The sequence below is a fragment of the Aspergillus mulundensis genome (assembly GCF_003369625.1).
Source record: "Aspergillus mulundensis strain DSM 5745 chromosome Unknown scaffold_2, whole genome shotgun sequence".
NCBI classification, from domain to species: domain Eukaryota; kingdom Fungi; phylum Ascomycota; class Eurotiomycetes; order Eurotiales; family Aspergillaceae; genus Aspergillus; species Aspergillus mulundensis.
The window spans coordinates 2,520,050-2,532,807 of record NW_020797890.1 but is presented as its reverse complement, the minus strand read 5'-3'; the positions used below and the strand labels follow the sequence as shown (position 1 = coordinate 2,532,807).

General features: G+C 45.9%; 4 protein-coding genes across 4 annotated transcripts; 1 reads left to right on the top strand and 3 right to left on the bottom strand.

Annotated features, from left to right (window-relative positions):
* Positions 1-99: 99 nt before the first annotated feature.
* DSM5745_03472 (uncharacterized protein) lies at positions 100-1,799 on the top strand (the record flags this gene model as incomplete). The annotated part of the gene is made up of 2 exons (XM_026745488.1): positions 100-600; positions 651-1,799. 2 exons carry the CDS (start codon positions 100-102, stop codon positions 1,797-1,799), a joined length of 1,650 nt encoding a protein of 549 aa, XP_026606354.1.
* A 4,427-nt stretch (positions 1,800-6,226) lies between these two features.
* Positions 6,227-7,693, bottom strand: DSM5745_03471 (putative serine--tRNA ligase DIA4; the record flags this gene model as incomplete). The annotated part of the gene is made up of 1 exon (XM_026745487.1): positions 6,227-7,693. One exon carries the CDS (start codon positions 7,691-7,693, stop codon positions 6,227-6,229), a length of 1,467 nt encoding a protein of 488 aa, XP_026606353.1.
* Positions 7,694-7,944: 251 nt separating this feature from the next.
* DSM5745_03470 (uncharacterized protein) lies at positions 7,945-9,460 on the bottom strand (the record flags this gene model as incomplete). The annotated part of the gene is made up of 2 exons (XM_026745486.1): positions 7,945-8,075; positions 8,131-9,460. 2 exons carry the CDS (start codon positions 9,458-9,460, stop codon positions 7,945-7,947), a joined length of 1,461 nt encoding a protein of 486 aa, XP_026606352.1.
* Positions 9,461-9,811: 351 nt separating this feature from the next.
* Positions 9,812-12,085, bottom strand: DSM5745_03469 (glycoside hydrolase family 95 protein; the record flags this gene model as incomplete). Its single annotated transcript, XM_026745485.1, has 1 exon — positions 9,812-12,085. The coding sequence occupies one exon, from the start codon at positions 12,083-12,085 to the stop codon at positions 9,812-9,814; it is 2,274 nt and encodes a 757-aa protein (XP_026606351.1).
* Positions 12,086-12,758: the final 673 nt, after the last annotated feature.

Genomic DNA, 12,758 nt, shown 5'->3' with positions numbered 1-12,758 from the left:
GTGTCTATCCCTCAATCCTCTACAATACTGTGTGATACGTCCTTTGAATGACACACACGGCGCGCTTTTTGGTGTTTGGTCACCGTCCACTTTTCTACCATGCCAACAGCGTCCATCGCGCCTTCCGAAATGGTTTCCCAGGCCCAAGTTCTCGATTGCTCTTTGCCCCCTCAAAGCGCACCGTCGTCCGTGTCACGTCAATCGCATCACAGTCGCCGACACCGGTCGAGTCGCTCTCATCATGGCGGACTTGTTCATCAGCCTCAGAATGACTTTCCGATCTTCACCCACACTGGCGACGTCGAGTTAGTGGTTCGCGCCGGTCGCCAGGAGAATCGGTACCTCTTGCACCGGCTAATCCTCTCGCAATGTTCCGGCTTCTTCGAGACTAGCACTCAAGAAGAGTGGTCGCGACGACAACCCGCAAACACCGAATCGACCTTGTCCAGAATCAGCGAGGATGCCTCGTCTCTATCCAATGGCTCCACCTTGGCGCAGTCCGACGTTGGAACTCAATCAACGCCCGAAAAGAAGCGATGGAGATTCGAACTGGATTGGGAAAACAAGGCGGAGGACGAGGAACCGATACTGGTCCAAAAAGTATGTATGCCTTAGTGCATGAAAGTTGGCAGCAGCTTACACGACGATAGCCTCCCAGCGCTTCTGGTGCCGTAGCTAGCGACTTCGGACCATATGCGAAGCCAATGACCAAACCGTCCAGCAATCATGCCGGGTTTGCTCGGTCAATGGCGAACTTGGCGGGCCTGCAGTCCGTTATCCATCTGCCACATAGGTCGAGTGCGGTAGCCGCGGCTGCAGCAAACAACATGGCCAATGACACGACGATGGATCCCATTCTCCGAGATTATGACAACCTGTTCCGATTGTTCTATAATCATCCACCACTACTTAACACCATCAACATCGCTACTGCATATGCAGAATGCAAGGCCCTTCTAGCCCTGGCGGATATGTATGATGCCCTACCCGTCACCGGTCCCCGCGTCGACCATCACCTTCTGGGCTTCGGTTCGCGACTCTTCAAGCAAATTGCCAAATATCCGCCAAGCTATCTCAAGCTAGGGTACCTTGCACGAAGTCGTGTCATCTTCTCCGAGGCCCTGATTCACGTTGTCGGGCAATGGCCGGCTGGGCAATCAACCCTCCGAAGGGGACCGCTTCCCCATCTGGTGATGGATATTATCGAAGACAAGTTTGAAGATTTGGAGGACCTCAAGGCTCGCATCGACTCCAAGCTTCTGCGTCTCACCCTCACCACTTCCCGCGGTGAACGTGTCACTCCTCAAAACGCCTATTTGGACTGGCTAGCTGTTTCTCTCTTCCGACAATGGCTTGTTGACAGCACTACCCCACCTCCTCCGCCAATTCTCAAGAACAATACCCCTGTAAACCATGTCCGCGCAGCATCCACAGTGACGTCCACAACTCTATCTGCTTCTCGACCGACGGATATCCCACCGGCGGCCACACCAGCAGTCGCTTCGGCTCGCGTCTACCGGCTCATTGGCTCCCCATCGGCGCAAGCGTATCTCTCACATGAGGAGCTCAAGAAGTTTCTCAAGGTTCATCCAACGCCGTCCGCAGAGTCCCTGTACACACGTGAAGTGCTCAGACGATTCGAACGAAAAATGGACGAAATCAAACGGCTGGCCCGTGAGATTGTTAAGCCACTCATGCGGAATTTCCTCGAATTGGATCTGAAGGGAGGTGAATTCAGCGACACCGTGCCCTATCTGACATGCGTCAAAGTTGAAGACGAAGATATTCCTTGGGAATGACTAATGACCGAACGACCGAAATGACAATGCAATGCTCGATACCCACCTCAGCATTCCGTTTTTTGCTTTTCATGACTTTACGACCCCCGGACACGATCTTATTTTTCTGGCGTTACTATCTCTATTCCGGCCTCATATCTACGCCCAATCTATTGGCATGTTCTACGCCAATGTAACGAAGTGATGACTTTTGTTTGTTTGTTACCTGTTGGGCCCTCTTGCTTTACGTCTGTCTACCTGCTGTATCTACGAAGTACATATCAGCGGTACTATCGTTGGGACTTCACAGTACCATTTAGCACGACAGAATTAATGTACAGAACATTTATGTCTTCTAAGCTCTCAGGATTTGGAGTAAGAGAGGATTATAATATCACTTCCAGAGTGAATAATCGTATGCAGCCCTGCTGACTGTCCATGTCCAACTGTCTGCAGGGCTCTGCTGCCTTAAGTGCGGCGCCAGCGGAGGTACATACGTGTAACCATCAGGGCACCAATGCACCAGCAGTAAACAAACAAAGGACAAACTTCCGCAGTGACCTCTCACTCCCTCATCCTTCCAAGCTTCTTATCCCACATGGCATTTACACATCTGGCCTACCAGCACATCATATTTCGCCTCCTATTATTACTTCCTCCAGGGTACCAACCAAGCATGGCCACCCCCAAATCCCACACACGAGTCTCATCCAACTATCCCCCCACAGCCTGTACCTGGACCCCCGAGCGCTAAAGCAAATAGAGGGATTTCGCAACGGTAAAATTGGCCCGCGTCAGGCCTCCGTTCCGCGGATTAGGCAAAGCTCTCCCGCCCGGTGGGCCTATACTAGCCTAATTAAAAAAGACCCATAGCATTATAATAATAAAACACGGACTAATACCATGAAATTCCACGGTATTAATTTATTAGTAAATTAAAAAGTTACTAAGTTTTGTTTTAGTAAAAGCGGTTTAATACTATTAATCTTAAAGTTAAATTTAATATTATCCAACGCGTAGTTAATATATATAAATTTTAAATATACCTCTTACCTTTAAAATAAATAATGCTTTTTTAATTCTTAACTTTAATATTACTACAGGTAAATATAAAGCCTTTTTTACTAAACTTACCTAACCTAGCTAATATAAAGCTATTTAAAGCTTCTTGCCGGCCCCCGTGTATATGTTATTATTACCTTACTAAGTAATAGCATAGCTAAAAATACCCCTGCCACCTTTGCCTTAATTTAATTAATATAAAGCTATTTTTAGTGTTAATTTAACACTTTTTTTACTACCTTTATTATTAGTAATTACTTTAAAATTATATATACCACGGGGGCCCTTCACGCCGCTAGCACGCCTAATTACTTTTAAATAAAATAAAGCTATTTCCAGCTTCCCTGTCCGTGAGCTATTTAATATATTATTTAATAAGTAAAAGGGTAAATTTATTTATTAAATACTTATTAAATTAAATAAAATAAATCTTGTTATTAAAGCGGAGAACCCTAAAAAAAATTTAGAAAATTTAGCGCGTTAGCAACCAAAGAAAAAGGGGCCAGGTTAACTTATTAAAAAGAAAAAACTAGGCCTTTTTAAACATGCCCTTAATACCTTTGTTAACTATAGGGATAAAAATTACAACATAAAAAGGTGGTATAAAAATTTTAGGGCGTATATATGTTTAATATACTTTAAAAATATTACTAATATTTATGGTGTTATATCTTAAGCAATAAAAAAGCAATAAAAAAAAAAGGCCTTTAAAAAGATGTTTTTTAGGCGCGTGATTAAGGTAACTAACTATTAATAAATTATTAGTGCTTTTATTTTAAAAGTTAATAAATATAAGCGCGAAGACAAAGCTAAAAAACTAGCTAATAATACCTTTATATAAAATAGCAAAAATAAGGTAAATATAGCTAAAAATAATATAATAACACGCCTATTTAAGCGGCCCCGTGTTATTAACTTATTAAATAAAAAAAATAATAAAAAAGGCGCTAAAAACCCTCCGGTTAATCTAGAAGAGGAAATAGCTGCTTAAAAAAAAGAATTTGTTAAAGGGAATAAACTTACTAGTTATATAATTCCCGCGCCTTTTTTAATACCAGTAAGGTTATTAGCAAGGCTATTACTAGCGCCTTTATAAGTGTCTTTACAGGCGCCTTTAGCAATACTATTAGTAGTAAAAAAAAAAAAAAAAAAAAGGAAAAGTTAAAAGGCTTAAAATAAAAAGTTTTTAAATATTTTTAAGGATATTACAAGCTTTATACAAGCTATAGCTAATTTATAACTAAATAAAAGTATTTAAAAGGTTAAGAAGGAGCTGGAGGAGAAAATTAACACTATTAAAGGTAGTATTAATAAGATAAAGTAGTTAATCTTATTATAGGTAAGAATATTAAAAGTAGCGCGAAATAATAAAAGTTAGGTAGTAAGGTTTTTACTAGGTTAATTCTTACTTAATTAGGTAAGCAGTGCAGGTTGTGGTATAGGATAATTAGCTAAATATTAAGTAGTAGTAACTTACTATTATTAAAATAATTAAAAAATAATATTAGTGTTAAGTTCGGGAGTTCTTAATAAATTATATTTAAAATTTTTTAACTAGCCACTTTTTTTTTTACTCTTCTCCTTGCTTTTTTTGCTTTTTATATACAGGCTTGTAAAATACTTATTTAAAATAAGCAGCTTATATTTAAATAATTTATTAATCTAGTTTCCCCCCTAAATATATATTATAATATTTAATATTAATACTGTAGCTATATAATACACGCTAACCAGGCTCTGCCTAGCTTTTTAGGTTAAATAAAAAGCGCTTTATATTTAGTTATATTAAATAAAGCTAAAGGCATGCTTAACTATAATTTACATTACTAATATCTAGTAGTTAAACTCTTTTTAATTCTTAGTAAAATTATAATACCTATTTCTTTAATAAGGCCCTATTATTACCCTTAATCTAGTATACACTAAATTACTATATATATATAGGGTTTTAGTGTCTGGGTTACTATTAAAAAGTTTATTTACTTTATTTACAAGCCTACTTTTTAAAAATATATACTAGTCCCTAAATTAGCTAATAACAGGGCTATATAGCAAAAAAACAAGGCTATTAGGTAAGACCACCACTTAAAATCTATATTTATAGTAGTATTTATAGCTAAAATAATACTAATATTACTTCTTTAAAGGCCTTGTAATATAATAAAGTATACTATTAATATATTTTTATATAATCTTTTCTCCTTCCCGCGCACTAATATAACGGCTATAATATTATAAAGTTTAAAGGTTTAAGCAACAAGAATCCTAAAAAAAAAGGTTTTTAAAATACTTTTATAAATATAATACTATATTAGTATAAACACTTAATAAAAATAACTATAAGTGCCCGAATTTTTTTATAAAATTACTATATTAATAGGAATACGCAAGCCAAGCAAGTAGTATTATAAAGGCAAGTTTTTTTAATAGCTTATACTAATTTATTTATTTAATTTTACCAAGGTAAAGGTGTGGGAGTATTTTATGGATTTTTATTTTAAAGAATCTAGTTAATTAGCTGCTATATAAACATAATTAAAAGGCCTTATTATACTAAAGGTTATTAAGCGCCCACTCCTCCTTAAGTTTATTAAAATTCCACCTAAAAGGCATGTATAGTAATAAATAGTAGTAGTAATATTTCTAGCAAGCCCTTTTTCTTAATATATAATAATAATGCCTTTAGTATTAAAAGGCGCCCGCCAGCAATATCACGGCAAAGGTAATAATAATTTAATAATGCCTTATTTTTATAAAATTATTAGGCATGTTAAAATTAGGCATATTTATTAACCCTAAATAGCTTTAATTTAACGCGCCGGGCGCGACGTAAAAAACATAATATTTAATTTTATATTAGGTAACTAAATAATAATTATTTATTAGAAATAGTTTTATTATTATAAATGCTATTAATTACATGTAGAACCCTATAAACTTTAAGCTAACAAGATAACATAAAAATTTTTCCTTTAGCGCCTCTGTTCAAAAATTGTTGCGAAATCCCTCTAATGCGGTTATGATTTGCTTGTCCGCAGAATCCACTTCGCAGGAAACCGCGATGCTTGCACACCGGTTTCTTGGTCTTCCTCCGAGTCCGGCCGCATCCTCAAAGACCACGGCCCTTACTTCCCATTGTTTGCCCAGATCAAGAAAGTCTCGTGACGAAGCCCAGAGCGGAAGAAGTCCTCTACGCAACACCGCGGGCCACTACTCCATGGCCCCGTCAACAGAGGGCGAAAAGGGTCCTTGGGAAGATCGAGGAGGAGGGTTGACGGTGCGATAGGTAGATATATTAGAGACATTGCGGTCATGGTCAAGCTGGTAGATGGTAGTAAGATATAGTTACATGATATAATATACAGGGGAGAGTTAGTTCTAGGAGATTATTTCCCAATAACTTCTTGACCTCCCATGAAGGGTCGCAAGACTTCAGGTAGGACGACTACCTTCTGTTTCGCGTTCCATCCGTTCTCCAGGATAGCGGCCAGAACTCTCGGCACAGCCATTGCGGTACCGTTGACGGTGTGCGGGAAGCGGTTTTTCTCTCCGCGCACGCGAGTTCCCAATCGTCGCGATTGGTAGTCTGTGCAGATGGAGGCGGAAGTCACTTCACCCCAAGCGTCTTCGAGACCATTACCACGCATACGAGACGGGAATAGGGCCTCAATATCGCGTTTCCGGGTAGCGCTGGCTCCGAGGTCTGAGGTGGGCATTTCCAAGATGCGGCAGGGAAGTTGAAGGGAGGTCAGGATCTCCTTTTGTATTGTGAGGAGATCCTCAAAGAGGTCGTCTGATGTTGGTGAAGTCGATTTGGGGGAGTTGTCAGCCCAGCCAAACATCTCAACCTTGGTAAATTCGTGGACGCGGTACAGGCCCTTGGTGTCTACGCCTCGAGAGCCAGCCTCGGCGCGATAGCAGCGACTAGGGCCCACTAGCTTAATTGGAAGGGCAGACGGATCAATATCACGGTTGGCGTACATGCCAGCCAAAGGGATCTCGGCTGTCGCAGCGAGAGATCGTGGTGGCTTCGCCTTGTCCTTCTCAGCTTGCTCGATCGCCCAGATTTGTTGCTCGCTGTTCTGGTCGCGGGGTTGGAAGCCACAAGCTTCGGTGAGGTAGGACCAGACGACTGACGGTGGTGATACCGGGTTCCAGCCGTGGCGGCGCGCAACGGACAGGGAATATTGGATTAGGGCTTGTTCTAGGAGGGCACCATCGCCGGTGAGGAAATACCAGCCCCACCCGGTGGTAGTTGCAGCGCTGCTAAAGTCAATGAGACCGAGCTCATCGCCAATAGATACATGCGAGCGTGAGCTGTCAGACTCATTGACCCATGAAGGCGGGGATTGAGGGTCGAAGTTGAGGTACTCCACGAGGGCTGGCTCCAAGCCGACGGGTGTATGGACGGAGGTAAGGTTCGGTAGTGAGAGGGCGAGGTCGTGTATCTGTTCATCGCAGGAGTCCTTGCGGTTTGATAAGGCGGAAGTTTCATTTCTCAGCTGCTCCGCCTCGGCGCGAAGGGCGGGCTCCTGCTCTTTTTCTCTCGCGTCCGCGGCCGGGTTGCGGAGTCTTCCAATCGTTTTCTCGAGGGTTTTTATTCGTGAACGGACGGGCACAAGGTGTGAGTTTATATCTCGAGATTCATCGGTCAATTGCTGTATTTTGGAGGGGTATTCCGCATGCGCGGGATAGTTCCGGTTGCGACAGTTCTGAGCATAGAGCTCGGCATTCTCGCGGATATGCTTGACGTCCGGGGTCGGTTTCGGAGCGCTCGGAGGACGTACGGCGGAGGCAAAAGAGCGACGAGGTAGTCTACAGTAGATACAGACCCTCTGCGGAAGAGGGCGCATCATTGTTTCCGGCTTCTAGGGGGAGAGGCATCAATTGAGTCGGCATGAAGCTATCCATGCACAATGATTCTGCCGCTATACACCGTATTTACGCCAGCTTCATAGCTTAATAAGCAGTGTATACATAGCAGCATAGCTTGAGGTTGCCAGCATAAATAATGCAATCATCTTCGCAATGCCCTCAACCACAATCTTTTCATTATTCAGCAACTAGCAAACCATGGTCTAGCCTATCTGTTTAATATTTGACTTTACTGAGCAATAAGATGCTCAAACAGCTCTTTCAAATAATACGCCGATTGCTTGGGGTATCGAGTCTTCTCCGGAGAATCAAAGTCGATGAATGTGCTGCCAAATCGATCCGAATAGCCAGCGGCCCATTCTATGTGATGTGAGCTCATATCAGATCCAAAAAGTGATTAAAGACTTGAACATACCCCAGTTATCGGTGAATGTCCAGCCAAAGTATGACCGGATATCCACTCCATCCTCTTTCACAGCGCGGGCCAATCCACCAACATAGCCTTCAAAGAATCGCATACGGAAAACGTCATTAAGTGCCTCCGGTGTGGGGGCTGTCTCTCCTTTTGCTGTTGTGCCGTTCTCCGTCACATATATGGGCATACGATACCTAGCCCAAATCCAGTTCAGCAGCTTGCGCCATCCAGTTGGTGCCATCCGCAACCAAGGTGTATCAGACTCCTCACCACGAGACACACCTTTGCTGTTCGTATCGTGGACAATGACATTGCCCTTGTGGTCGTTGATATCTGGGGGTGTGTCCTTGTGCTGCACAAAGAAGGTCGTGTACGAGTTCATGCCGTAAAATTCCGAGCTACCCAGTACCAGTTTCGACTCTTCCGGAGTAAATCGCGGCAGGCGATCGCCGAGCTGAGCCCGCATTGAGGCTGGGTAGTCGCCCGTCTTGTATAGGGGATCTGCAAACCAGGCAATCTCAAACTCACGGGCCCGTTCTGCTGTCTCCTGGTCGCGGGGATCATCCTCGTCCCACGGTTCCGACCAGTTTCCATGAAGGGTGATGCCAATTGTTCCACCTTGTTGCGGTTGGAACTCCTCGCGATACAGCTTAGAAACATGCCCGTGAGCCACCAGTTCTGTATGGCCTACGATGAACGGCTCTGTGGAGGAATCACCCTCCTCGTTCAGCTCTCGAAAGGATGACCGAGCAGGGGCATGAACACCGGCCGCATAGCCTGCCAGCGAGTATACCCCTGGCTCATTGAATGTAATCCAGTGACGGACCCTTGGCCCCAGCCGTTCGAAGCAGACACGCGCGTAGCGAACAAAGTCCGGAACGAACCTCTCCTGGTCCAGCATGCCTCCGTACCGGTCTTCTAGGGCTTGCGGGACATCCCAGTGAAAGAGAGTCACAAATGGTGTGATACCATTCTTGAGCAGTTCATCTATCAGGTTCTGGTAGTACCTGATTCCTTGCTCATTGACGGGGTCTTCAGCCCCTCCGAGTGGGATTATACGCGACCACGATAGCGAGAATCGATAGGCGTTGACACCATACGACTTCATCAAAGCAACGTCCTCGCGGTAGAAGTCGTAGGATCTCACAGCGTCATCCCCGTTGCTGTTATCTTTGACTTTACCTGGTGTGTGCCCGAACGTATCCCATATCGAAGGTCCTTTGCCATCCTTGTTCCAAGCTCCTTCAACTTGCGGCGCTGCCGTCGCATATCCGTGGAAGAAGTCCCTGCGCAGGGCGCCTTTGAGGTCATGAACCGAGGTCAAGTCCATGACTATTATGTCTTGCGTCTGCCGTTTTTCGTATCTCTTCAGCCGTTGAAATATTTCATTTGCTATAGAAGCGCTATGGAAAGAGCACCGACAGTTCTTACAACGCCTCTTATGTTTCGGCTCTTTACTCGGGTAAATGAAGGCTTGGGCTCAAGTCAAGCCGATGATTGCTGGAAAACATCCTTGGGCATTTTTCCGGCGGGGTCCGCATGAGGGGGCTGCCGTGGAGCTGGAGCTCAGGAGATCTCACAAACTCCACGAAGCTTCTCAATTAGAGACTCTAAGCAGGCTGTATTGTTCACGAATAATACACGATTCTGCCGGCTAGGCCAGTTCAGTTGGGGTGCTCAATCAATTGTCCTCATGCAAGACCATAACACCCACACCCTCCACAACCTTACATGGACCGTTATTGGGATAATGGACCACTGCCCTAAGTCCCAGGTCTGACTTTACAATAACTGGGCCTCTGATCATTCCATCCTCCCATGCAAATTCTAACTCGAATCCACCACGCGCGCGAACGCCTCGAAGCCGTCCACTTCGCCATCCTACTGGACAGGCAGGAAGTAATCGTATAATGCCGTCTTCATGCGACTGCACTAACATCTCCAGTATTCCGGCGGCGCCGCCGAAGTTGCCATCTATCTGAAAAGGTGGATGCGTATCCAGAAGGTTAGGGAGAGTTGATCGCGCCAGAAGTTGTTCTACATGCTCTGCGCATTGATCTGGATCTCTTAGTCTCGCATGAAGATTGATTAGCCACGCCCTGCTCCACCCCGTATGGCCGCCACCAGCTGCCTGTCGCCGTTGTAGAGTGACAGCACTGGCTTTGGCCAGCTCGGGTGTAGTTTCCAGGTTGATGTGCTTGCCTGGATAAAGAGCCCAGAGGTGCGATACATGCCGATGGCCCGGCTCATTCTCACGATAGTCAATCATCCATTCTTGGAGATGACCTTCCGCGCCAATTCGCATTGGGGGCAGGCGGCGTAGAGTATCATGCACACTGAGCAGGAGCTCATCCTCCGAAAGACCAAGTACCTCCAGCGAGTCAACAAATGCTTCCAGCACCGCACGGACAAGTTGAATGTCAATGGTTGAGCCTTCGCAGAGCACACCCTCTTTGCCCTTCTCATCACAGAACGTATTCTCAGGTGACAACGATGGGTTGGTCACCTTGTATTGCCCCGAGGCGTCGTCTACTAAAAAGTCTAACAGGAATTCGACGCATCCACGCAGTACTGGGAACATGCGATTCAAGAAGGCCTTATCCCTGTTGAAAAGGAATTGCTCCCAAACATGAGTGCAAAGCCAGGCACCGCCAAGTGGCCACAAAGTGGCTGGCATCCAGCGGTCGACAGGTGCAGTATCTGCCCACAGATCCGTATTATGGTGCACTGTCCACCCACGGCAGCCGTACATCTTGCGTGCAGTTTCCCTGCCAGTGATTGCAAGGCGCTCGAGCAGAGCAAACAGGGGCTCCTCACACACCGACAAGTTGCCCACGTTTGCAGGCCAATAGTTCATCTGCAGGTTGATGTTGATCGTGTAGCGGCATCCCCAAGGAGGATGAAACGATGGGTTCCAGATACCCTGCAACGTCGCAGGAAGGACACGATCAGAGTTTCCTCTCTTGCCAGGACGACTACATGATATCAGCAAGTAGCGACTGTAGTGCAGGTACAGGGCGACAAGCCCTGGATCTCGTGCGTTCAGAATGCGCTGATCCGTTGGTATATCTGATGCATCTGGTCTCAGTTGCAACTGCACGCGGCCATACAAAGATTGGTAGTCCTTAATATGCCGAGTCCATATCTCTTCAGCCGAATGACCGAGGGCTGATTCGAGGTCGGCAATCGTCGTGCGGTCAAGGTCGGTATCTCTGCAACGGTATGTTGACTGAGCTGCTACCACAATCAGAGCGTCGCGCGCGTTGATGATGAGACTGTTGCCCACACGGTCGACCCTCCCTGGTTCCTCATCGTCGCTTCCGCAGCGGATGCCTACTATGCAGCTGGCCCGATTACTGTTCTTGCCGCCAGGTGTGACATGGATCTTGATGGATTGGCCATCTACCACGATATCGTCAAGAAACTCATTCGTTTCGTACTCCAATTCGCTAAGTCGACTAAGGCGAACCAAGAACTCAGTGCGTTGCGAAGCTTGTACCCGTATGACCAACACATCATCTGGATAACTAGCGAGCACTTGCCGATGAAACCTGACACCGCTGTACTCATAGCGCACGTGAGTTATGCCCTCGTTCAAGTCCAAAGACCGCCTATAGTCCGTGACCTCATCAAAGTGGTGTCCGAACTCCAGAAACAGCGTCCCAAGAGGCTCATAGTGCCGCTGGCTATTTGGCGAAGCGAAGAATGCGCGACGAACCAACTGTTCTGCCTGCCTGTGGGCGCCTTCTCGAATCAACTGCCTAAGACGTGGCAGGTTTGCTAGGGCATCCCCTGGGAGACGGTTCTGCGGACCGCCGTACCAAACCGAGTCTTCGTTGAGTTGGAGCAGTTCTGTGTCGGTTCTGCCATAGACCATCGCCCCAAGGCGTCCATTTCCCACCGGTAACGCTTCGTTCCATCCAGCGGCGGGCTGTTGATACCAAAGCTCGGACATGGCCACCTGATTTCACGGCCTTCAATTGAATCACGGGCTCAGAGTGTATTTTGAATCCCTTAGCGATGAACTCAGGCGACACGGGCCGTTGACCGAGACCAAAAGGGACGAGAAACGGGAGCAGCGCAGCTTGGTTCCATGCTGCCTTCGGTGGGCGAAATCCTGCGCCTATCTCCTCCAAATTCTGAATAGTTTCTGATTCGCGGAAATTTGCCGTAGCAGTTTCCATCCCCTCTCTCTCCTTGCATACGGTATAGCGGCCGGTGGCACGATGGGAATTCCCCTCCGCCACAAGTTTGATCCCGCCAAATGAGCAAGGTTCTAACCCCGGAAAAAGCAACTAGAGCTTAGCCTTCTTAAGCTAGCAGCCTATCGAGTCTGGGGTTCCCTTCTCCATTGTTTGGAGCCGATTGGCTGGTGCTTGCTTCTTCCCCGGCTAATCTCATGTCCTAAGCATTCTTGTGGATGGCCAGAACTTCATGCACCCGTAGTGAGAGGGGCGGCAAGTCCAGAATCCTGTCTGCTTTGACTCTTATCCCGTGGTCATACGTCCCATTTGGACGCCACGCTACGTCTAGGAAAAGGAACCACGCCCGGCTTCCAACTGAATCACTTGAGGCGGTTGGTCGAGCCATGTATATAATAGTGCGCGGAAGTCCTTCCGTCTACCTTG